The sequence below is a fragment of the Strix uralensis genome, chromosome 4 (genome assembly GCF_047716275.1).
Source record: "Strix uralensis isolate ZFMK-TIS-50842 chromosome 4, bStrUra1, whole genome shotgun sequence".
NCBI lineage: Eukaryota > Metazoa > Chordata > Aves > Strigiformes > Strigidae > Strix > Strix uralensis.
The window spans coordinates 70,925,707-70,952,618 of NC_133975.1; the positions used below are offsets into that span (position 1 = coordinate 70,925,707).

The following is a 26,912-nucleotide window of genomic DNA, read 5'->3' on the forward strand; positions in this document are numbered from 1 at the left end:
ATCCTCCTGTTCTCACCAGGTAAGTCTGATGCAACAGACAGTGCTCCCAATGCTGTCTCCTCCTCACCCTGTCAGCACTCCTGCTCATTCCACCACTTTCATCCACTCGGAGGAGCTCCAAAACGGCAGCTTTCACTCTTCCCAGCTTTTTGCTCTGTGCATTTAGATGCTGTCCCATTCCCAAAATTGCTCTCTAAAGTTTCTAAACTTTCCTAACTTTTGTAACATTCAGAGCATCCCTAATCTCTATAAAAATACAGCTTGCTATGATTATCTTCCTATGCCACCTCTCTAAGTCACCAGCTCTACTAAATCCTTTCATCTACTTACTCCTCTTTTTTCCTGGGTAATAATAATCTAGTCCTCAGCTTCAATACTCTTTGCATATTTCTCTCACCTCTCTGGTCTCCCTTCCTCTCTACCAGATCCTTTGTTTTAATAGCTTCTACCATAGTCACTCTGCAAGTACCATATACAACCATTACCTATTAGCTAATCATGTGACCAGCATATAGACAGAACTAACGCATTGCCAAGCTGAGAATTTATATACTTACCTGCCTTGATGTCACACATCTCTGCTGGCTTGACAGTCACGAGACACATGGAGCAAGGCTGCCTCCCATTATTCCTTGGAACAGACTGATATTCAGTATTTTTTCTAATTGCTATCTTCTAACTCTCCAAAAAAATCTTTCCCCCTCATGCCTCAATTTGAACTTCTCATCTCTGTGAGTTGTCATTACTATCTTCGAAAAAACAAAAACATTTGAATTGTTACATGGCTTTATGAGACGTACTCTCAGCTCAACAACTTCTTCAACAAATCTAAGCAAAGGACTTGCATCTGTGCTTCATAACCAAGCCTTGGACAGCTGAACCCTGGACTAGGGTTTACACCTACCTACATGCACTTTTCAACTGCCCACCTCTGCTTTGTTCATGTCATCAGCCTTCAAGCATTTGCACACCTTTCCCTCAAACACCTCCCTTACCTTTAAGGCATGCTTGATTCTAAATCCTTATCACCACTACCATTCCCTCCAAACAGATCCCTTCTCGTGGGTATTCTACCAGAGCAAACTAGCTTCAGCAAGAGACAGGTTTTTTCTTCTTGACTGAGCAACTTGCAGATTTACAGTTGATCTACAAACATTTTTATATAACTCATTTTGCAAAGACTAGGCAGTACTCCTCAAAATGCTAACCATAAGCCAAGGTCTGAAACAGCTAACTGATCATGTTTGGAACTTGTTTTTTATTAAGAATTTGGCTGAGGATGTTTGAAGCACACACTGCCAGATTGAGACACACCATCTTCTCTGCTACTATTTGTTATCCTTGCTTAGGGAACAATCAAAGCCTACTTGAAAACAGAATGAAACTATGAAACCTCACATGGACATCTCCTGGTCTGCACCTAAATGTCCTCCTCACTCAATACCACAAATGTCTTAAGAAAACCGTCAACACTACAGGGGAACTGCAAGTTCCCTGTTTATTTGTTAATCATCTTCAGATTATTTAATGCTTGCATAGCATTGTGTTAGCCTGTAACAGCATCATGTCTCCTCAATAATAGTTCCCTGTCTATTTATCACAAAGTAGTACCTATTTCTAAAGCTTAAAACCATACCCACAAATGAATCCATCTGATGTCCTCTGAAACTAATCCCCCCTCCAAAACAATAAAAGAATTCTGCCAGGAAGAAATCTCATTTAATTCCCCCCACCACCACCCCCAAAGAATGGGAATTCTGTAACAGATGCACTGTTACAGTTACTGAGAGGGTTTGCTCCCTTCTACTCACTGTTTTCCTTGTTTATACTCTCTGACTTCAGTTGAGCAAGACCACACATCGGACACATTTTCCTGGTCCATTCAAATTTCCAGAGTCTCTGTTCAGTTGAATGTGTCCTGTCTTCATCCACATGCCAGTTCCTGCCATCACTTCATTGCAACTTTAAAGCTTAGCCCCTTACAGCTGAGAACAAAATAAGTTTCTCTTTAATTCAATCAAAGCCAAAGAAATAAGCAATTCGTAAGAAAGATATTAGAAAAAACTTTTCTGAGGAAGCATTTTTCCTCAAAGAACACAACAACTTTGATAAACATTCTCAGTTTAGGGAAACAAGCATGGTTATCTCTTCTGTTCTCCAGTAAAATCACTAGCCAGAATTCTGCTCAGATTCACCATGCAACTCTGTTAATGTAAAATGGGAATAAGCAGGAAAGCTGGGAGGACAACAGGGCTGTTGTTTCCACAGCATTGCTGGCTTTCTACTGGTCTGAAGTACTCAGTTACAGCCACACACTCAGAAACACACAATATGAACCATTGCAAGAGACAGGCTACTAGCCTGGACTGACAATTGACCCGATTCAATAAAACAATTTGTTTTGTTAGTTAAATCAAAGCTGAAGCTCTGACAGATTAAAAAAAAACCCTAGGCAAAATCTTGGTTCTGCTTAAGTCAATAAAGGTTTTTCTATTCCCTGCAGATAGGACTTCTCACAAGATCATCCAGCTCTGAGAAAACTATTGTGTCAAAAATGCACAAATAACATAGTTACTATTAAGGACAGTATGAGAACTGTCTTTAGTAGTTTGGTTTATATTTAATCTAACCGTAGCCACATATATCTGTGCTATAACATTTACCACTTCTCTCCTACCAAGAGACTGAAAGGTTTTTTCCCCCTCTCTCACCTTATTCTATAAAGTCTTTTAAATCACATCTCTCAGGATTACAGTAACAGCTGGCACCTGCAACAGGACTGGAATTTAATCACTAAAAAAAAAAAAAAACAATCACATATAAGCTTATATGAATCTTTAAACAAAGAGAGACTCAAAGAATGAAGTTTATAGCAGATGCTCTCAGTGCAAAACAGCACCAGCAATGCCAAAAAGGAATTTTAATGAAGAAATTAATACAATACTACAAGTTACTCATTGACATACATTTTATGAGACAATAGAAGAAACAGATAAGGTAAAACAAAAACATACAATACTTGGTAATTTTTATTAAATACTTGTTAAAATCTGTCAATGAAATTAGCAGTGCAGATAAGGCTTAAAATAAATTGGTTTTCAGTTACAGAATATGTCAAAACACATAGTTCTCATTAGCAGCAGCCAGATAAACTCTATACCAGCTGAGGAAAACTATGACAATAAACCACTGTTAGCCCCTATTCTCCAAGGCAGAAAACTTTCCCTGAAACACCCCTGTCTAGAAAGATGAAAGACAAGCCAAGATAGAAACAGTCTTCAAAGAAAGTCACAGTTGTAACTGCAGGCAAAAATTGTTGCTGTTGCTTACAGCATTATTCAAAGGTCCATTATTCACAGGGCCATGCCTGCATGACTGTCTGAAGCAGAACCTGACCTCACTGATACTGTTTTACCCAAACAGAGCTCTCCAAAATTGTTATTTTATCTAATACATATGATTATGTACATAGGAGTGCTCTTAATTCCTGGCTGTCAGGATAAGTCACGAATCTTCCCGTCATTGCATGGGAGTATATCATATACAATATAAATAATACACATGTAAACAAAGAGTATTTCACACACAAACCAGCATCAGAATGCCCTATCCAGTGGAAATTTGTAAACATTACAGAAAGATCAGATTACTTCCAATTTATACAATGATAATTTAGACTTCATTTACAATGAAGTGTAAAGTAGCAATGTAAAAGAATCTTAAAATTTACTGCTGAAGGAACACCAAGGTCCCTTTGGTGAGGCAAGGAATGACAGAAGAGAGCACTGACATTTAACAGGCTATTAAAGGATCCAACCTAGCCTCAGCTGGAGTTGCAAATTATGTATTTCAAAGCCTCATTTACGGAGTCAGATCACAGTGTACCATTCTAGACCACGCTTTTCCCCCAGTCCCACACTTGTATGCATCCTTTTACAGTTTTTCAGTTTGACCCACTGAGAGCAAAAATGTTTAGGATTTGTATGGATTTCAACCCAGTAATTTACTGTGAAGCCTAAAAATAACACAAAACCGGCCCTGTTCTTAGACAGTAATTAATCCACTTTGAAGACGGAGCAACAGGAAAATTTGTGCATGTCTTCAGAGAAGTGTCTGGTCAAAAGACCGTAACATTCTATTGAAAGTCTTCTGTAGAGTCCCAAAAGGCTCTGGATCTGGCCGTTATATTCCTTCAGAAAACGGCACCACCACAATTTCAATCTGTAAGTCATGTATCCAAGCATGACTAAGTTAAATTCCGTGTTTGCTCTATAGACTACACCTCTAGCATCTGCACACTCTTGTACAGAACTTCAGACTCTACATTTTTCAGCAGAAGAATGCAGTTTACAGGGCATTTAAATTTGTACCCAAGAATTAACCTGTAAAAACAGCACATTAATTATGCATGCATTATTAATTTCTAATATGCTTCCTGTTAACAAAATCTGAACATGCATGCAACGTTTAAATCTTAATCTCTTCAGAATCAAATTCTGGCTGGCTCTTTCATATACATTTTTTTCCCCAAAATAGAATTGCATCTCAGCCTGTATTTTTCCTGAACTCAGATCTGAAGCTCCTCTGTCCTCAGAGCTGCAGAGAGCAGATCTTACAATGTTAGACCCATGTCAGATTTCAAAGTTGTCCAAGAAAAGCGTGCAGTCTCTCCATAGCTCCTGTCTTCTGGTATTCACCTGTGTACAGTCCAGCGGTGTGCCAGCATCCAGCCACAGAATAAGCAGAGCAAACAATACTTGTCTGGTTTACCTAAACAGAGGGCAAACAAGCCCTACATTACCCTAGGAAGAAATTTATTTTTTTTTCTTGGAGTCATACAATAACATTGTTTTCCAAACTTTTACTCCTCATCCTTATAAAATATATGACATTTTCTCAAGCATTATCCCAACATCATCATAATCCACAAAATATTTTTCACCTCATTTCAGCATGCAAAGTAGAAAACTATTTTAAATGGCTTATTGAAAGTTATAATATAAAGAGAATGCTTTTTCCATTCTCAAAGCCTTTGTGATGCTACTGTCCACTTCCTAATGCAGAATGCACAGTAAGCTCAGAGCTGAATAAGCCAAGGTGCCTTTTCAAGTTCCTTTTTGAAGCTGGCTGATCGCAGAACTTGACTTCAATGTTGCCATCGCTGAATGCCTCCCTCCTGGCTTCATCTGAGTCAGTGGGATCTCTTTGAGAAACACTTGCCTTTTGCTGCCTCATAGTAATCCCCGAGTTCCCAAGTTGCCTGGTCGGTGATGCATTTTCTTTGACAATGCAAAAGCATATGGCAGACAAAAAATTTTTCTTGAAGTTTTCATTCATGAAGGCATACACAATCGGGTTGCAAATAGAATTGAAGAATCCTATAATCTGGACGATTGCAAAGATCATTTTGACCGTCACATCATCATACTCCTTTTCAAAATTACCTGGAAAGGAAGTAAGAAATATGCTGTAAGCACAGAATGGCATAAATCCCTACTATCCAGTCTGGCATTAGAAGCTTTTGTTTAAACAAAAGACCTTGCTGGAGGTTCTTAGTATTAGCAACAGCGTTTCATCAGCAAAGAAAGATCAAGATCTACCACACAGCCCTGCTTTGTGTATATGTAAATAAGGACAGTGTCATTAGAAAGAGGCAATTTATGAGCCAAAAAGCTTGCCCAAAGGCCAAGCAACAGAAAGCTTCCAGTCTGCTAAGTACAGGCCTTCTTTATTCAGGTTGTTCTGGCTCTGAGTTTCATGTCTATATCAAATGTGTAAGTACTTTAACACCAATCCCTGTCTTGTCACTGACCACACACGGCTTGCTTCCCTGTACTGACGCAGATCAGCTCATGGAGGTAAAAATGCATCTTCTTGGTCACGTCTCTCAGTTTTTAATCAATGAGATCACAGAGGACCCTGAATTCCTTGAATTCAAATACTCAGCGACCCAACTCTGGTTAAATACTGCAAAGGTTTGTATGGCAAGTAAAATAAAGGCCTTGCAGCACCTGAAATAATTCCTGAAATTAGCAATGAAAAGAGAGTAAACAGTTCATGGAGTGTTATGGGGAACCTTAACATGGGACAATCCAGACAATTTTAACAGTTACAGCTTCTGCACTTCTGATTCTGCTCAGGCGTAATTTTGTTCAGCTGACTGGACTGCAGGACTACTGATTTATCTGCTACAACCTTATTTGTGATAGAAGACAAAGATACAGCTGCTACCTTTGGCAAGTAGAGTACACCAACTACTGAAAACTTCCTCTTGTTCCCACACATAGCCTGCTGCATAGTCCCACGTGCTATCCCAGTACCCTTGCAGGAGATGGGAGATGAACAGCGCAAAACCCCGGACAATAGAGAAAATAGCAAAAAGCAAAGATAACGAGCACTGAGGGCATTTCCAAGCTAGTATCCAGCAAGACCACTGAAAAAGTTCAACTGGATTCATTGGGTATTATCACTATGAAGCCCAGTATTTATACTTCCAATATGCCTACCTCATTACAACCAGGGCAAGTGAAGAGATATATGTTTCGTAACAGTTTTAACTCAAAGTAGTATGACAACTTAAGTGGATGCAAATAGAAGTCTTCAGACATTAAATTAAAATTAAATTTCAATTTAAAAGTTACTTGTTCAAGAGATTTTATACTTCGAAATAACTTTTACCTTCCAGACACGTACTTCTGAACTTCTGCAAATGGTAGCATGACAGACAGAAAGAAAAAAAAAATCTACAGAGATATGCTTACCATCCTAACAGTCAAGTCTTGCTTTTTCTTGGTCTTGTAAGGCCTAGGAAAGCTCCTTTTCAGGACTGGATTATGTGCTGTACAAACTCAGAAGCACTGACAATCTCCTTTCTAAAGAGCTTACATTCTAAAAAAGCTGGTAAAGAGCTTGGGTTCCCTCCTACCCACCCTGCAACAAAGTTCAGTAGGGTTTACAGCAAGACACAAAGATTACCCTCTTTAATTCACACAGCAGGGAAGAAGAGACATGGCTGACACACAAGTTTATCTCAGATATATCTCCCAAACACTACATTAAAGGTCCTTTCCTAAAGGTCCTAAATGATTCTATAAGAGGTTTTTTTGAAAAGTACTCATTTTCCATGATCACTGCAGATCCATCTGTCACTCATAGCCTTGAGAGTAATTCTTCTGCTGTTGGCTAGGTATCTCTCTTACAAGACAGTGATCCAGGATTTAGGACAAAAATAACCTTTGCTAAGCAGAAGGTATTCTACAGCTGAACACTGCAGCAACACTAGCTTTTCACAACCTGTAGTTCCATTATTAAAAAAAAAAAAACTAAGAAAGGCTTTATTGAATGACACATAGCAGATACTCACTGTATTCTATCATCATGTGAATCACATGGAAAGGGGCCCAACAGACTGCAAAGAGAAACACCACTGTCACCATCATAACAATTGCTCGTTTCTTCTTCCTGAAATTGCACCAAGACATTCCATACTGAATCACTAAGAATTGACTGATAGTTAGATGTGTCTCTTCAAATTAGATCTGTAAATGTGTTCTGATGGTTGCAGATGCAAATAAAACCCTGGAAGAATGCTCAGAAGTACACAATTCCCTTTGAAACAAAAAATGGAGCATCTAGAAATCTAGCACATCAATTAACACCTTTTATTTCTCTCTTTTAGGAAAGCAATGCACTTTGCAGCTGCAGCAAGCAATGACATTAGCATATCTTGCAAGGTATTTTTATTCTATTCAAGCAGATGCAATTTCAATAGTAAGAGATGGGGGGGCGGGGGAATGTGACACAGAAGCCACATGGAATTCCTTTAATAGCTCAAAAAACCCAAGAGTCCCTTCTTAAATCTGGGAGCACTGACCGTTCCTGTAGCACCTGATTACACAGAGAATTTGACAGGGAGTAAGTGAAACTACACCTGCTACATTCAACCTTTGCTGGTAGGTGAAGTGCTAGAATAAGAACAAGAAACACACTCCCTGTCTCCACTGTAACATCTCACAAACTCAAGGTATACATGAATTTATCGTCATCCCCAAATTGATATATAATTCATATAACTACATTTACAGATCCCAAGATGGATCTCTCACTTGAGCTAAAGGAACAGCACTTCACTGGTACCAGTTACAGGACCTTCTCCTCACTGTGTAACAATAAACTGAAGAGTAGTCTGAAGATTACATGTCACCTTGACTCCTGCAAGATTGCACCCTTTCAGTTTTGACTTAGAAGGGTCTGCTTCCTTAGGCACTTTGTTAGACAAATATCTAAGGAATATCTTTAAGTTGCTTGTCAGTATTCTCCGAGTCGATACTTACGGTGATATTCTCCTTAATGAACAGAACTGTTAGAGGTGTCTAGCACATCAGGCAACAGATCAATTTGCCAAATGAAAGGAAAAAACATGAGGCAACATCAAGGGTAGCCACATTTAGCGAAAGCAGTTTAGCAAAGTTGGTAATTACTGATTTTCGTAATTTTTCAGATAGAGCATCACCATCTGGATAGTCTCACACAAACATATCTGAGAACACTCAAAACTCTTTGGAACCTATATCAAGTTAAACTGTACCAAAGTAGTTTTTAAATGAATTCTGATTTTTTCCCCATATGCCAATTTAACTTATATAAAGGGATCATAAAGTAGTGTTCACACTCTCAGAATTATATAAATAGCTTTCCATAGAACATACTGAAATAATGTAGCAGCATCTTCCCAAGTCATCTTCTAACTCATGGCCTACATGTTTTAAAAACAAGCATTTCACAATTTATAATATGAGATTTATTGAAAGGGGTTGACTTCCAAGGCGTGGCTACACTATACTTTGAAGAAAACAATCTGTTTAAGTTGCTTTAAATCAAGGTATCTAAGTGTTAAATAACTAGCTAGCTTTAAAAATCTGGTCTATGCTTGTAGACTTCCCAAGAAATAAGGAAAGAAAGGTATTTCTTTTTGCATTGGTTTTCAAGGACTGTCAGGGGAAAAAAAGCTTTCTAGAAGTCAAGGTTTCAACTGTATTTTACAAACCTTGATATTTTAGACATTTCACTCCCATGAATGGTTTGAAGAACTGAAGCATCTCCCACTCGTTTCTTAATCCAGAGCTCATAGCCAATTTTAGTGTACAAAAAAAGCATCAACATCAGTGGAAGAAGGAAGAGTATAACAAGAATAAAGGTCGTATAGATCTTCTGATAAATTGGACTGGCCCATTCTTCCAAGCAACAAACATACACTTTTTCATACAGAAAGTCATATTTAACCTGTAACAAGTGTAAAGGAAATGAGTCACTACAGTGTTTACCCCACGTGTGGAAAAACAAGCACATTCAAATATTCCTTGCTCTTAATACAGCCACCAAAATTCAACAGAGAGACTTTTCAAAGTGACAAAATTCTTCCAAGTGCTTTTCCACATCAAGTGTTGGGTTGATCCAAGTTGACAAACCGAGGTCAGGAGATGCTCTGATTTGCACTCCTCCTCAAAACTTTTTTTTTAAACAAGGATTTTCGAAGGAGATGTTTGCTACGCATTTTGTAAGTAAAGATGGATGTATAGAATCCTCACCTATCAGTCACTTTAAACAAAAAGATTTGTTAGCATTCAGAATCGCAAGCAGCAGACTCTGACAAGCCCTTTTTTAATCCTCCCAAACTGTATGGTAACTCCTTAAACTATAATGGGCAGCTAATTACATTTTAAACTAGGCACACTTCTTCCAAATCTCAGGGAACACTATGTCATCCTGAAATAGTAATCTAAGCCCTACACTGCTGTGTGCCAGTGCACCTAACAAACCAAAAGGAAGCCACAGTGGAAGTAAAAGATGTAATTACTGCTCTTTGACATAATTGGGGAGTCCTATTCCTTAGCCTTTCTCATGCTGGCACACAGAACTAAAGTTCCTCTTCTCCTACCCCATTCTCATTTCTTAGGAGTTGATTCAATTTCATTGCTAAAGGTACAAAAAAGATCCAGCAAGGACTGAGTTTAAAAAGTAAATTTCCATTTCACCTAACATACCTCAAGCCGTTGCACATGCCACATAGGTGACCCAACAATAAGTGCCAGCAACCAGACTATGCCTGTAAACAAATACATTTTTTTTTTTTAATATTTTGTACAACAAGCAGATTAAGCTTTGGTATGAACAGTTTAGCAGCTTCATCGTTAAAAAGTCAAAGGAGACAATTTAAATAAAGAACAAAGTTTTCTATATGAGGCACATATCAGTCAACGTTCACATCAGTAACAGCATGCTCTTTTGTTACCAGTTTTCTTTAAAACTACCTTAATTTATTGGTATTCAAGTGTAAAGGCAACTTAATTTGCAGGAGTAGTATTATGTATGTTCTCTTCGTGTTACAGTTGAAGGAACACTTACAGCTGTGACATTGCTTTAGCAGTGCTTGTACATTTTGAACCTTTCTTTAAGAAAGAAAAGGCTGCCAAAGGTTTCTCGGAATCTTAGTCAAGTAAATCTTTGACTTCAGATTCTAAGTCAATTGTCAGGGTTTCGGCTAGTAATTGCTACACATACAGGCATTATCCTTGAGCTATTTTATAATGTTTATCATTTATCATTAACTCTACCTCTCAATCACTGGTCACACCAGTGCATTCTCTTCTGTCATGCCATCTACACCAGCTACACTGAAGATTGTTTCTCTATACACACCATTACTGGAGGTGCCTAAAAATCTTACCAAGCATCGTGAAAGCTCTTTTATTGGTGTACTGCCACTTCATTTTTAGTGGATGCACAATCCCCTGGTGTCTTTCCACAGCAATGCAGGTCATTGTAAGAATCTCAGTTACAATAGCAGTGGATTGAACAAACGGTACCATCTTGCAAGCGAAGGCACCTGCAATAGTCAGAAAGTAAAGTATGCAACTGTTGCAATTCACAAAAAAGCTATTAATACTAGACTTCATTACTAAAGTGCTATTGTGCAAAAAGAACAGACTAATATTCTTAGATTTATTTTAACAGCTAAACTGTTAAGTCACCTACTTACACTATTCATCAAATTCAGCTTTCAACAGTCATTCTTCTGTCATACACACTACATCTGCAAAACCAAGACTTCTAACAACATATTCGCTTGCTCTGTATCAGTCTAACACTTATTCCTATTCTGCTTTTGACTGATTCTTCCATCACTTGTTTTCAACTACGCCAAGTTACAGAGATATTTATTATCTTTTTATCTTGGCAGATTACTTTCCAGTTTTATGAAGGTCTTTGTTACCCGTTTAAAAGTTTACCTTCCCTGCTGTTGTAAATACATTCCTTCTGCTCATTTAAATACCACTCTATTTGTACACTTTGGCACTTACTGCATCATTCTGCCAAGTTTTATATTTATTTATATATATATACACACACACGAGTCCTCTAAGAGGCATAACATAAAAGAGGAAAAATTCAACCTCTTCATCATCTTTCCATTCTCCAAGTCTCCCTCTTTCCTGATTAACACATTATGTTAATGACACTGTTCAAATTAAATGCAATTTCCTGCCTGCATTTTCACAGTTGTATAGGTTCCCATTGTATTTATGCACAGCCAACACAGATACTCAGATTTCATTGCTGTTATAGCTTCACAAAAGTACATACTCAACTCCTACCGCAGTAGTCATTACTCATCCTCAGGTCCCAACCATCTTAGAAAGTGTGGTGTAAATTATTCTCTCAAAAAAATCTTACGTTAACGCCCTTCCCAACCTGCTTCTCATTTACTTGTTTTCTGACCATGAGATAATTTCGTATGTCCACATTCTCAGAGTTTCCTCACATCCTTACAGTTCAGTATCAGCTATTCATTTCAGTAATAGCTAGGGTTAATTCCCTTAATCATTAATTACACCTTACCCAGATACAATCCATAAAACTCAAGATAGCCAAAGGAATATCTAATCCAATTGTAAGTCTAAGATGCTATAGACACCTTAAGCACTAAAAGCATAGAAAAGAGAGACAAAAACAGGAAACTATCAGAACTTAATCCTGCCCTCCACATAGGGAACAAGGAACAGGGAAACTTCTGTCTGCTAGGCCAGGCTAAAAGCTACTGTAGCTTACAAGAAGGAACTGGTTTGCTACTGGTGTTATAAATTCTAGCTGCCCAAAAAAAAAAAAAAAAAAAAAAATCACTTTTTCTGTGACTCCAAAAAGGGAAGGAGAGGGCAAGGGGCAAAGGATGGAAGTCAAGTACCTTTCAAGTACATATTCAACACCAGCAACACCATGACTGTGCACACAGATCTGGTTTAAAACAGAATAAAAATATACCATGCAGCCCAATTTCAAGCTACTTGAATGAAATTTTAGCATGGTCAACAGGAACCACATGGAAGAAGATGCACTGATCTGCATGTATGTATTTTTCCAGAGTGTCAGCAACCGCCAGATAAGACATCTTGCAGTTGACACAATTTATACAATTAAATTCCCCCCGCTTCTTCCTTGGCTTCAGGAAACAGGAAGTAAAACCCTTATGAAACATGGCCAATATCTTATTAACTCAGCATCTCATCAGTTTCTCACCACACCCAGTACAGCATATGCTATACATAGAAGCACCAGACCCACCCAAATTTATAGTCCTTCAATCAGTGTGTGGAAACTTCTGTAGTGAGGTAACAAAAAGCAAGCTCAAATCATTACCTTTTTTGCACATGGCAACTGGTGAATACAACCAAAGAAGAGACACACAATCTCTTGCCACTTCTGAAAATCAGCTTACTGCCAGGAGTAAAGCAGAGTTAAAATGATCTTCAGCCAAATCCAAATCCTACTCCTTTGAATCAAAAGGAGAGGTTCCACTATTGGTTTCAAGTTTTTTCTTCGCTGATGGAGTAAGTTAGAAGTGACTCCTGATACAAATAACATGAACAGAAAAGCAAAATTTGTACATGAAAGAAATGTTTAAGTTCCTGTTTCACAAAAGAAATGAGTTCAAGTTTGAGTGCTGGGGCTGTGGCAAAAAAGACTTTGACCATATGCTGTTTCTTACAGTTTGAAAAAAAGTCAGAGTTAAATAAAGTTAAGTCCACTAGAACCGTACTCCATTCTAGTTCTCCTGTAATGCACTATTCCTTCACTGAAGTCCCAGCATTCCAGGGTATTCTTAGGGAGCAGAGACATAGCATTCTATTACTCAAGTAACAAAATGAGACAGCAACTTTCACTGAAGTTATATGAGCCTGGTAGAATTTCCAGCTTGTGCCCAACTATTCAAAGAGCAAATAGAATACCCGAGTTCATCGAGTAGTAACTCCCGAGCTCCCAGATTTTCATTGCCTTTTACTGGTATCTTTTCATTTGCTTCCCAATAACTACACTGTGAAAGACTACAACTATGCCTTTAGCTGAACTCCCAGAAGAAAAGGTTTCAGAAGCTCCTTATTTAACCTCTTTGAAGACAAATGCACAAAAAGTAATCACCTAAGCTATATAAAAGTAACTGTTAAAAAGGTAGTAAGAGTCTACATACCTACAGATTGATCCTACCAGCTGAAGGAGTGACATTAACACTTTCAGAAATGTGAAACAAAAGGATGTTTTCCATTAGACACACTTGGCCGAACTAAACACCTGCTCTGAGGCACACCACTCCTTGGTAGAGTCGGTGTCCAAAGCAAAACAGCCACATATATTTTTATAACCGAGAAATAACATGAAATTTTTTAAAGGACAATACCTGAAAGCTACTCAAAAAGCCTCTATATATTAGTAAAAATAGAACAGTATTTCAACTTCCCTGAAGCTTCTCATGCCACCAAGCCCAGGGTCTCCGACTATCAACTTGTATTAGCATTAGCGTACCACTTCAGGGCTCTTTTGCTTGCCCTGAATTGTCACTCACTATACAAATGCTTCCTGTCTTCAGAAATAATGAGACAATCTAGCATTTCAAATGCAAAACTTCACCAAAGTTAAGTGACTGTTTAGCAAGAAAATCAACTCTCCTTTGTATGTGTTTGAAACAGACATGTTTGGGTGAAAAAAAGAAAGAAATACAGTGTTTAGGATGTCATGGACAAATGAAAAATCATCAGCTTCAATGGAAAACTGACATTTGAGATCCAGCTCCACCATCCTTCATGTGTTTGAATGGGATTCAATCCTGAGATACCAGGGGTCATTGTACTTGGCAGAATAGGGAATATTTTCCACATAAAGCCTGTTCCTAGTTTTCAAAACTTTCATTATTTTATTTACAAATATATACCAGCCATTCCAAACTTCTGTGATAATTACTAAAGACTTTCTCCCAGTCTTTTAATACTATATAGCCTATGTCTTCAAACTACAGATACTATCAGCTTTTGTACACATGGAAAATGAGAAACATTTATTGTTAAATAAGATAACTGTTTCACAATGGTGGCATTTGGGTGGGGGCAGTGTAGAGAAAAAGGAACAAGACAACCTGAAACTATTATTCCAGAATACTAAAAAGCTCAGAGTGATCACGCCAGTTATTCCAGGGATATTCTGAAACAGAACATCTATATGGAGATTAACTCTTCAGTAAACCATTTCAAAATACTGACTGCGAGTCCACAAGCCCTAGAACACATTCCTTCCTAACAGAAAGATTGTTGTTGTGTTACTGTAAATTCGGTCTCAAAAGAATCCTCTAAGATGTAGTTTGAAGTTTTAGAGGTCAGACATTCTTTATTGCAGAGCTGGATGCACAGGGGATTATTCCACCTAGGGGGGATCATTCCACCTAAGGTGCATACGGAAAGACAAGGGCACACATTACATACAATAAAAGAAATGAATATTCATGTAATTTCCAAGAAGTACACACCTATTTCCAGAGAATCTAAGGCATATGTTAACACATTGTTTGGGGAAGAGTCCCTGAGGAGCTTCCACAGGTGTCTGCTGGTTTATCTGCCCTGTCCAGGATGTACCCATCACAGTTGCAAAAATTATGTCCTTGGGCACATTCTTGTCTGAGGCCCCTTACAGCAATTAGTACCAACTGCTTGCAGGCATCAGCTAGCAGGGATCAGCTGTGGAGCTGGAATAAGATTACAGAAAGGACTTCAGAAGTCCTTCATGGAAGTACAACCATCGTTTTGTTCTTTAGGATTTAACTGCCTAATGTCTAAAGTGTTGAGTCTATTGCCCTGTTCCTTCAAGCACTTCCAGGCTACATGTTTCCAGCACGGACTTGCAGAGTTATCTCAGTCAGTCTTGAGCACAGATTAGAAAGCCATGGAATAATGCTGGCTGGAAACAAACTCAGGAGTTCTCTAATCTGACCTCATGGCTCACAGCAGGACTGGCAATCAAGCTAGACCAAGCCAGATACAGGCCAGAGGATCCAGATCCTGAAAATCTCCAAGGCTGAAGACAGCACAGCCTTCCCTTAAAAGGAAGGGATCTTAAAGACCATCTAGTTCCAACCCCCCTGCCATGGGCAGGGACACCTTCCACTAGACCAGGTTGCTCAAAGCCCCGTCCAACCTGGCCTGGAACACTGCCAGGGAGGGGGCAGCCACAGCTTCTCTGGGAAACCTGTGCCAGTGTCTCACCACCCTCACAGGAAAGAATTTCTTCCTTATAGCTAATCTAAATCTGCCCCCTTTCAGTTTAAAACCATTACCCCTCATCCTTTCCCTACACCCCCTGATAAAGAGTCCCTCCCCAGCTTTCCTGTAGCCCCCTTTAAGTACTGGAAGGCCGCTATAAGGTGCCCCTGGAGCCTTCTCTTCTCCAGGCTGAACAACCCCAACTCTCTCAGCCTGTCCTCATAAGGGAGGTGCTCCAGCCCCTGATCATCTTCGTGGCCTCCTCTGGACCTGCTCGAGCAGGTCCATGTCCTTCTTCTGTTGGGGGCCCCAGAGCTGGATACAGCACTGCAGGCGGGGTCTCAAGAGAGTGGCATAGAGGGGGAGAATCCCCTCCCTTGACCTGCTGGCCACACTTCTCTTGATGCAGCCCAGGATGTGGTTGGCTTTCTGGGCTGCGAGCGCACACTGCTGGCTCATAGTCACTTTTCCATCCACTAATACCCTGAAGTCCTTCTCCACAGGGCTGCTCTCAATCCACTCATGGCCCAGCCTGTATTTGTGCTTGGGATTGCCCTGACCCACGTGCAGGACCTTGCACTTGGCCTTGTTGAACTTCATGAGGTTCACACAGACCCACCTCTCCAGCCCATCCAGGTCCCTCTGGATGACATCCCTTCCCTCCAGCCTGTCGACCGCACCTCACAGCTTGGTGACGCTGGCAAACTTTCTGAGGGTGCACTCAATCCCACTGTCCATGTTGCCAACAAAGATGTAAACAGCATCGGTCCCAGTACTGACCTTCTTGTTTCAGTTGAAGCCTTTTGCCTCTCATCCTCCTGCCATGCACCGTGTAGAGCCTGGGTCGATCTTCTCAATAACCTCCTTGTATGCACTGCAAAATGCTGCTAGGTTGCCCCAAAACGTCACCTCTCCAGACTGAACAAGCTCCATTCCCTCAGCTTTTCCACACATATAGGGCAGCTGCTCCCACCCCTGACGTCTGGTGGCCCTCTGCTGAACTCACACCAGTTTATCAGTATCTTTCTTGTACTGAGAGTCCAAAACTGGCCACAGTATTCTGGACACTAAATACAACCTTGCTTGTGAGACTCAATTTAATAGGCAAGGTAGGTTTTACTAGATTTAAGCCTTCCCAAAACACAGGTGATGCATCTCTTCTTCCTTCCTTTAAATCAACTGAATGCTACAATCACTGAAAAAGGGAAGTGTGGAAAAGGAGGCCTCAAATCCCGGATCTCCAACTCAAGGAGAAAGCCTTACCATCAGGGCCCCACCTTCAGGACCTCCCTCTGAAATGAACCATCTCACAAGAATACTTACGGATTGTCACAGCCAGAAAAAGAAACCACAATACCTTCAAACTTGCATACTCACTATTAGGGAAACAGGTACTGAGGTCTAGTCCCTGATCCAATCACACGTACACATTTCACTTAATATTTAACCCATTTGTGTAAAACAAGCTTCACCTGCAGCAAGAAGAAACCAATGCAACCCATTTCTGAAGTGCCTCTTAGTTGAAAGTCCCTTCTGGAAAAATTGAGAAAAAAAGCCAATTTTTACTATAAGCAAGACATGTTAAGTTTTGGGGGGGGGGGGGGGGGAAATCAACCATAAATTATGCTACTACATCACAGTTTAGACAGTGAAACTAAAATAAGATCAAGACAAGCAAAAAACAGCTGTGTGAAACACTGATACATTAAAAACATGTCAAGCTAGTTTTCACATGTTTCTGTTCAGAATTATCACAGAGTAACAGAAGATTTTAAAGGAATATACTAGTTTACACCTTTTTTCTAATCAAGTTGATAAAAATGTAGCTGTTTAGAACATGGTTTGGAAATAGTTTAACAGCTAGTATTATTCAAGTCATCTTTCCATTCATTAACATGGCTGCTAGATATTTTAGTTATTTGTATCAGGTACTATGTCCTTGTCATGATACACTCACCTGTAATAAATCGACATTGGATTAAGAATACAATGAAGTTCTGTATCTCCCAACCAATCTGAAAATAAGAATGGATTTGCTTTTTATCTTCATGATACAAAGGCACTTGAATGGCTATACTTTATTGTTTATTTCTGTTTAAACAACATATTCCTCAAAACACATTTGAGATCCTATCTAAAGAGGACAATTAGTGAAAGAGTAACATACAAAAGTGAAGAACAAAAGCACAATTCAGTGAGTTTGAATCACTCCTTATAGTGTTTCTGAGTCATTAAGCTAATCAGCATTTGGGTGAAGGAAGCATTTGCCTAACGAAGAAGTCACTTCATTTTAATGGAAGAAGGAAGGGAATGTGAAGCATTTCCTGGCTCTATACACATTGAAATAATCCTGAAAAAGCAAAGAGGGTTTAAGATAAATTTTTAGATACAACGTTTAAAAGTTCTGTCGAGACAGACCAATCATCAACACAAACCTGCAGCTGCTGTCAAGAAAACAACCCCCAAATTGTAATAATCGGGTTAGAAGCATCGAGTAGCCTGTGATATGGAAGCAAGCAATTATATATTTGTCTTTCAAAGGTGAGAAACAGAATTAAGCAGAGAACTATGCACTCTTCTTCAAACCTATGAAGAAAAATGAGGTAAGAAAGGATGAGATCTACTTGCTTCAAATAAAATCTGACTGATACATCAATTAGAGCAGTAAATTCACTGCCTACAGATAACTGCTGAAAACAACGCTGTCCTCCTGCACTTCAGTCACAGTGCAACTTTCATCCAACAACTTCACGATAGTAAATGACAACCATATAATAAATTACATCAGAAAATAGTGATTAAGTTTCCCTAAGTGAAAACACTTAATACATGCATACATTTAAAATATCCTCTTACTTCTCAAAAAGTAGCCTCCTACCTTGTAAAAGAACTGTATTTAATTAGACACCTCACATTTTAATCCTTAACTGGCAAAATGCAACCCCTTTCTAGAAAAATAGCTATGAAGAGCACATTCCAAACAACATAAAATTTATATGTTTCTTAGCTGCTGACTTGAATCATTAACTACTAAAGCCACCTTCAGTGTCAAGTGAAAGAATTTAGGAGAAACTTGATCATTCACTTTTTTTCCAAGCTGACAATCTTATTCTGTTATTACTAATTCTTTATCTTAAATCCCTACAGCCTTTAAATCATTACAAACAAACCAAAATCATTATTTGCCTCGTCTTTCAATGAAGAGAGGTGCAAGAAAAGCAGGCAAGAAATAGTTCCAGCAGGATTTGGCAGCTACAGCCCACGTAACACATCCTTGTGCTCCTGGTCCTAGTCACCCACTCTAGAGATAAGTCGGTCTACATGGATTACTCTGCTTCCCTATGTATTTCAGTTAATTGACCCAAATTAGATTTCTTCTGTCAGGCTTCACAATGACAAGATTACCTGATAAATACAACACACAGGATTAAAAAGCGAGAACGACTTCAAAACAGAAATTTCTCTTCAATTGCCTGCTTATGTGCATCCTTGAGTTAAGCAGCCACTCTTAGAACAAAAGGCATTCCCTTGCCCCTAAAACAGAATCAGGACATAATGATAAAAATCCAGGATTAATGCAGTAACTGACTTACTCTTGAAAACAACGTTTTAGTTTGATTCATATGAAAAGTCTGGTTAGATCCTCACTTAAACTTAAGTTTAAATTCCTAAGCCTGACTCCAAAATTTGTGTGAACAGCAGCTACCCGAGGTCATTAATGAACATTAAATGAGTCAAACTCTCAGACAGACGGAGCTTGCGGAAAAAGGGTGCTACTTTCTGCTTCCCAATGCAAAACACACAGCTAGACTTATTCCAGGTCTTTGAGACACCTGGGACATGTTTACACTATACTGCACACAATATGTAACACCTATGTAATGCCCCCAAAAGCAGAGATAAACACAGCTCCAGTACATTGAACAGAGACTATCCCAGCACTGAAGCCTTCTTGTGCTAAAACTAGGCACTGGGAAAATTTAGTCTATTTCTCAGATTCTGGTTCACTTTGGGTTTTTTTGGCTGTGGCTTTCAGAACTGAATTCTTCTTCAGTTCTTTTGCAAGCTATGAAGTAGTTTCAGGCATCTAGTATGCCTAAATCAGAAAGAATCTGATTAATATTTTTCGAAGACTTTCTAAAGGCTGTTTAAAAATATTTTTTTTCTTGGAAAGACTTGTTGAAAAAGTATCTCCTTTCTTGCCTGCTCATTTTCCACTTATATGCCCCCCGTACAGAAACATGTGACTTTTTGGAATATTTTTAATAATAGTAATAATAATAATTCACCTATATCTTAAATGTATCAAAATGTTTAACATTCTACAAGGTAAGGCTTTCAGCAAACACTTCCAATAGATTGTTAGTGAAGACAGCACTGCAGCATTTAATACTGGCCATTTCCAACTGGGAAAGAAAATAATTTGCAGAGGAATGCCGAGAATGAAAATAACTAATTACTTCTCTTTTTCAAGAAGCTAAGAGGTTCCCAAAAGTATTCCTTATGCACTGTTAAAAACTGCATAGATTATTCAATAATGATTAGTTTTCTCCAATGATAAAAGATTCAGAAGGCTGCAAGTATAAATGGTATTCCCTTAACAATTCTTCATGCCTTCATTATCAGATATTGTGCCTGTAACTATGATTTAGCCATTTCATCACCCATTTAAAAGATCAGGTTTTCTTTTATTAGGGTTACAAAGACAAAATACTGAAAGCATTCTCTGATAAAACTTAAATTGCTCCTTCCTCTGTTAAAGTATTGTTGACCAAGCCCCTGCACTAAAATCTCTATCACAGCTTGTAAACCAGTTCTCTCCAGCTCACTTGTTGCAAGATAAGTTTTGTATTTTGTAACTTCAGGGCAGAAAGCAAGTCAGTCAACATCATACAGATTATGTCCTTAAGGATCCTTCATACGTGGGCAATGCATTGTTTTATATCGATTCTTGGGTATACAGGCATTTTGCATCCTTAGCAGTTTACCATCCACAATGCACAAGTCTCTCACATGTTACCTATAGAGGATAAAGAACATTATACATACATCTGCCCAGAAAAAGGCGTGAGTGTAGCACTTGACAGTAGACCTGTGATAGTGTAAGTCTGTGTATGGTCAACTACAGCAGCTGAGACAAAATGGTATGGCATGAGCCCATGCAATTAGCCCATGCACCTCAAATAGCCTGTAGGTTATTTACCGATGGAGTCCACACCATTCCCTCTGTGCTGCACATTGAAAATGTGGACCACACACCTTGGGCTGGCTGACCAAGGTATCCCACACTGTCCACCCTCCTTTCCCCTTCTCTCCGAGGCTCACCTGCAGCTTTTCTGCCCATGGGTTTACAAAGCCACTGAAGCAGACCCCACAAGTCTTCGGGCAACCTTGGATCAGCCGTTTATTTCAAAATGCAGTCAGTAAAACCAAATGCAAACATGCAAAGATGCAGGGTAGCTGTGCAGCAAAGCACTGCTACTAGAACACGAAACTACTGCAGTAAGCAACCATCTGCAATTGTGGCACAAACAACAAGTAGGACAGGCAGGTTTTTCTGGCAGTGATACAGGTTAAAGATCCAAATCTCTTCTCAAGAGAGAGACTCACTAGCAGGGATCAAAACAGGACATTTCTCATTCACTCGATGCGAGGCAGAAAATGCCAGGTATTTCTACTAAGAAAAAGGACATAACCACCACCTCACATTAACCAATGTATCTGCATCCTAAAACTTGCTTGATTTCTTTGCCCAATTAATGCATCAGGAAATATTTCACATCATTGTGTTTAATATTTACACTAATTAATGATATGCACAACTTGCAGTAAGAAATACCCTATGCTGAACAGGTGAGTAGAATTAAAGTTTCCTTTTATCAGCATTGTTTTGCTGCTTTTAAGAAAAACACCCTGCCACTATATACATAAAAGAACCTAAGCCTATTATTTCCTTTACTGAGGCTTTCACTCTCTCCAAACCATCTTTATACACTGCCTCTACTCATCAGCAAATACCCCAAATACACAATAGCAGGGCACAGAGAATGAAGGATAAGGCAAGATTTCACCAATACAGATAGAACTACAAAAATCACCCTGCTCTTAATGGAAGCTGATCAATCCCAAGACAACCTCTCACACTGCGGGAGGCAAATGAAGAGTGGTCTTGCATACCCGACCTGATTTACAGCAAGTCTAGACAACTTAAAGTGTTAAGTTAAAAAAAGCTTAAAAATAGGAGATTCAAGTAACTGGATCTCTCACATCCAGCTTTACTGTGTAGTATTAACCCTAATCGCATGTCAGCAGCTTGAGAATATTTGGAAACTCTTCAGTATCAAAGAACATTCCAGAAGCAAGTCAGAACAAAGAAGTTTCTAATGTCTCACTGGAGAACTTAAGAGATATCTAAGAATATCAGACACGAAAGGCCCAGTGATTTCCATTGCTAAGGTTTAGTTTTAATCCCTCAGAAAGGAATGTTTATGCGTCGTCATACAGGAAAGTTGTGTCAAGCAGTGTGTTACATTACAAGGCGTTTGGTAAAGAACAGAAAGCACCCTAAATACTCAACTGAATGGAAGATGCCACTTGGTTTTCAGTCAAGCCTTTAGAGAAGAGGGAACTGCCACCAGACAGGACAGCAATGCACTGAAGACCTACCCCTCTCCTGAGTGGCAGCTGGAGGGCAGACAAGGTATGGGAAGGCATCTGCAATGCTGCTGTGTGTTCAGTAGTGCCTCAGGTGACAGGAAAAGCCACCTTCTGACACCTGTCCTGAGAATACATATTCTAACTGATAACATGCGAAATTCATGAGAAAGGTGTAGCATAGTGCTAGGTCTACCGTAACCTCATGTTTTGCCCTTATTTTTAGCCAGGGCTATTACACAACATTAAAAGTAATCCTCCAGTTGCTCCGGGCAGTTCTGTAAAGATAACACTGTTATGCTGCTAACTAAGCAGTGTCAGAAAATAAAGTGACTCTGGCTCAGAGACAAAAGCCCGAATTTATCTTTTAACAGCGCTGCCATCAGTGTGACAGTGTGACCACTACTGCTGTCTCCTTCCTATGACCATACGAGAGCAAATCCTCAACTGCTTCAGTGTGCACCAAGACTACCTTTGCTGTATGCATCAATTTACTCCTTACTCAAGCTCCCACTCTCTCACACATCTATACAGATTCTTAAAGAGATCACAGAATCAAAAGTGAGACCGATTCACCCATTTTTGGTCAGTATGGTGCTGCTCCTGGTTGCTGCCTACGTACTAGCATGTCTGTGTTAATGCTGCATAATCACCCAGCAAAGTGAGGCACACATTCAGTTTCTTAACACTGCAGTTTCTAAGTTGTAGGTGAAATTAAGATGTATTAATGAATATACTGTGGAAAAAATCTTGCCAGTGCTTTTAGTCTTCCCCATCTCTGTCAGAAGTTCTGATAAGTATAATGCAGTGAAATGGAGAAATTTCCAGTTTCTAAAGAATTCTGACAGACACTGTCTATTAGAGGAGCCATTTTACCATCACAATTTGAATTATTTTACATCACCAGCTACCAACATTCTCCTTGGAGTCTTATTGTAAACTATGCACACCCAGAACCCATTGGGGTAAAAGCGTTTATGTTTCACCCTTCAGTTTAGGACCAAAATGGTAGTTAGTCCTTTATGATAGCATCTCATAATGTCTTAAAAGGTAACAGTTATTCTGAAACTGTGGGTGTTCTTATGTTTGTATGTTCTAACTCTACAGTCTAGAGCATTTTCAGTTCTCCCCTCACTTCTCCCATTCTGCTTAAGGTTTCTGAAGGGGACAAGAAGATAAAGAAAAACACACACATACAAGCATGGAAATAACAAACCAGTTCCAAATCAAAGACAAGTAAAAAACATACACATGTCAGTTCACATCACCTAGTACAGATGGTTGTTTCAGTGACCCAGAAACTAGCAGAAATGCTCAGAAACCCAAGGACAGTTGAACATCAAGTGTCTCAGGAGACACCACTTTTTCCAGCAGAGATATATTACATAGTCAAATCAACTTTTTCTTAACAGAGTTGGAGTTTGCACTACTCAGAGAAGTTGCATTAAGGTGGATGAGAATAAGCTTTTTCAGACTACAAAATAAAAGGCAAAAGGAAAATTAAACCAGTAAAGCTAGCAAGGAAACGACTCCTCCCAGACTGGCAGGCTCTGACTTGCCATGTAACTGTAATGACCATTCATGCTTCACAGCATAAGCCTCAGGAATCAGTGTGCATCTTATTCATTTTCCTGAATTTTACTTCACACCTCCCACACCCAACATCCATCTATTATGTTAATTATTATGTCCTCCCAATACTGTGTTAGTTAAAGCTAATTATCTTACCAGGACCATAAAGGCTGCTATCGAAGTCAATGGGACCTATGGATCCACTTGTACTGAAGATGCTCTAGCAAAGAGGGTAGACAAAAAGTACAGTAAAATCCACATACTTTAAAAGTATCCAACTACTGAATATCTGAAGATATTTGTCACAACTATGCTATACCTTTCACACTCACTATTGGTGGATATTTCTCAAGCGACCTCAGTACTGGAAGGTAAATGGAAACACACATACTGTCCCCATACTGGTCCACATGCCTGTGCCATATATGCTGTAATTCACCTCAGGTGGAGGCTTCATCCCACCCCACTTTTAGTTTATTCCAGTCAGACGTGTGGTCAAACTGACAGACCAGGGTCTTCCTTGCAAGTGAGAAGAAACACACCTCTTATATTTAGAGAAACTTACTCAATTCAGTCCTCTCCCATTTATGTGAGATCTCCTCATGCCACCAGTAACTTTCTGCTGTATTCTTAATTGAAGAACTGGAACTACAATAGTCAAAAGGAAATCACAGCAGCATAGCTATCAATTTATTCCATTATTTTTATTTACACATCCTTATCAGTTTTGGGGTTCAACATCTGTAATGTCTTGAAATGGTGGTTACCTCCCCCAAGGACAGCTCGTAAGAAAATAAAAGTCACCCTTACTATCAGTAGCTCCTGGAGTTTTATACTCATCACTTCTCCCAGAAAGTTCCCATTTTTCAGACATAAATAAAGCCTATTTCTCACTGAGGTACTCATGTGCTTTTCAACTCTCCTCTGACCTGTCAATTCCCATTCGGCATTCTAGTTTGTGGGAAGTGCTGGAATTAAATCTCCATGTTCTGAAGGTAACCTTCACTGTCTCCCAACAAGAGAAGCACAGGAAGCCTTGGAAATTGAAACATAACCGAGTCACTTTATGAACACCTTTTCTGTTCATATTGAAATATTCTGAAAAATATTTCAATTTGTGGTTGTACAAGATGTTGTCTGCTACTTGCTACAAAACCATCCCTTTTAGTTTTCCACTTATAACTGTCAAACACTGTCTTAAGACCAAGAAAAGGAAGATAAATACCATTTGCAGTGTTACTTCACCTTTGCCTTTTTGTTACTTCACTACTTCAGAACTGGGATGCATAAAAAACACAAAAATAATAATTCTCTCTAGGCATCAGGGAGGCCTTGCCCAAAGGTCTTTCACATCAATGGAAATACAACATAATTCCCAAAATGTAAGCATATCTTGAAAATAATGCATCCTTTCAACATAAATTCTGCCTGTTCTCTCACTCCCCTATTTCTACAAAGGTGCTTTCTTTTTCCTCACAGCAGGTTAAGGAGGTCGGTCCAACTCCAAGTCGACTGCTGTCATAGGAACTTAAGGTGAATTAAGACTGCTATTTCACTTGCCAGACAGATTGTATTACTTCGGGGCGGGGGGGGAAGTACTGCCAGACTACCTCATCAGCACCACACAACGTATAGTTTCTCACCCATACTACAACTTTCAAGGAACACAAGCATGAAAGCGCACTGGGTTTCACATAACCTGAAGGAGCGGTGTTAAATACTGATATTTAACTCTGCGGAAAAGCAGCTGAGGGCAGGCTGAGGTTACCGAGCTACACACCCGGGGTCAGCGCCCCAGCCCTGCCGTAACAGACTACGAGAGCCTGAACGCGGAGCAGCGGCTCCAGGGAGAGCAAACGTTTCAAGTGTCCACCGAGTAGTTTAAGCCCCGTGCGGGCACGAAGAGTTCCACGGGGCTGCGCGGAAACAACGCTGCCCTCGGGGAAGCCAGCGGCCCCCTCACAGCGGAGCGGCCGCCGCCCTTCCTCCTCAGCGGAGAACCGGCCCCAGCGGCCGAGGCTCACCGCGGGGACACCCCACGCCCCTCAAAGGGGTCCCCCGCGGGCGGCGGCAGGGAGAGCGGGGGGCTCAGCGGCGGCCCTAGCCACAAGCACTGCCCCACCGCTGCGCCTCACCGCCCGCCGCCCCTCACACCTCCGGCCGCCGGCCGCCGAGCCGGGACCGGCCCGGGACCGCCCGCCCCGGCACCCACCGCCGAGCCAGTTGGAGGAGATGTTCTGCAGCATGGTGAAGGGGACGCAGAAGAAGGCGATGAGGAGGTCGCTGAGCGCCAGGGAACAGATGAAGATGTTGGTGACGGTCCTCATGGCTTTGCTGCGGGTCACCACGTAGAGCACCAGGCAGTTGCCGAAGAGCGCCAGGGCGAAGATGAGCACGCAGATGAGGACGAAGGCCACCTTGGTGCGCCCCGGCAGCTCCGGGATGTACACTAGCGGCTGCAGCCCGTACAGGGCGATGAACTGCTCCCGCGTCACGTTGTTGTCCCGCAGGAGCTGCGCGAACTGCTCCGGGGTGATGTTCAGGGACCGCATGGCGCCCTCCTCCCCTCTCCCTCCTCAGCCCCCTCAGCAGCGCCGCCGCCCGCGCCCCGACATCGCCGGCCCCAGCGCGGGGAAGAAGGCGGAGGAGCAGAGGCAGGGGCGCGGAGAGCCGGGAGCAGCCGGCGGGGGACGGAGCGGCAGCGCGCCCAGCGCCGTGAGGCGGCGGTACCGCCCGCAGCCTCCGCCGGCTGCCCCGGCCAGCGCGCCCCGGGGGCGGGGGGGGGGGGGCGGCAGCCAATCAGCGCGCAGCGCGGGCACGAGGCGGGGGGCTCCGCGCCTGAGGGAGCGCCCACCGCCCCTCACCGCCCGACCTCCCTCACCTCTCTCACCCCTCACCGTCCCCTCTGCACCCCCCCGGGAGCTGACCACCCCTCACGGCGGGTGTCTCCCCAGCGGAGGCTCGAAATGCCTGACGTGGGAGCTGGAACTACCAAGCCAACCTCTCCTCGCGTTTGGATCAGGCTGAGAGGGAAATAAAAGAGGTTGGGTAGTAGGTACGTGGCCGTGAGGGGAGAGTCATGCTGCTGTCTCTAGGAAATTTTCTACT

General features: G+C 40.8%; 1 protein-coding gene across 1 annotated transcript; it reads right to left on the minus strand.

The window, feature by feature from the left end:
* Positions 1-2,882: 2,882 nt before the first annotated feature.
* On the minus strand, positions 2,883-26,442 carry QRFPR (pyroglutamylated RFamide peptide receptor). Its single transcript, XM_074865163.1, has 6 exons — positions 26,017-26,442; positions 10,727-10,885; positions 10,044-10,105; positions 9,047-9,282; positions 7,364-7,461; positions 2,883-5,444 (listed from the first exon to the last, which is right to left on the minus strand). The coding sequence occupies exons 1-6, from the start codon at positions 26,354-26,356 to the stop codon at positions 5,041-5,043; spliced, it is 1,299 nt and encodes a 432-aa protein (XP_074721264.1). The 5' UTR covers positions 26,357-26,442; the 3' UTR covers positions 2,883-5,040.
* Positions 26,443-26,912: the final 470 nt, after the last annotated feature.

Bases quoted from the DNA above. Each gene is read 5' to 3' on its own strand.
- QRFPR (XM_074865163.1), bottom strand. From the start codon at position 26,356: ATGCGGTCCCTGAACATCACCCCGGAGCAGTTCGCGCAGCTCCTGCGG. The intron at 10,106-10,726 runs GTAAGATTTTTA...ATTTGTTTACAG, and splicing joins AAGAGCTTTCACGATGCTTG to GCATAGTCTGGTTGCTGGCA. The intron at 5,445-7,363 runs GTGAGTATCTGC...CTTCCTTTCCAG, and splicing joins TCACATGATGATAGAATACA to GTAATTTTGAAAAGGAGTAT.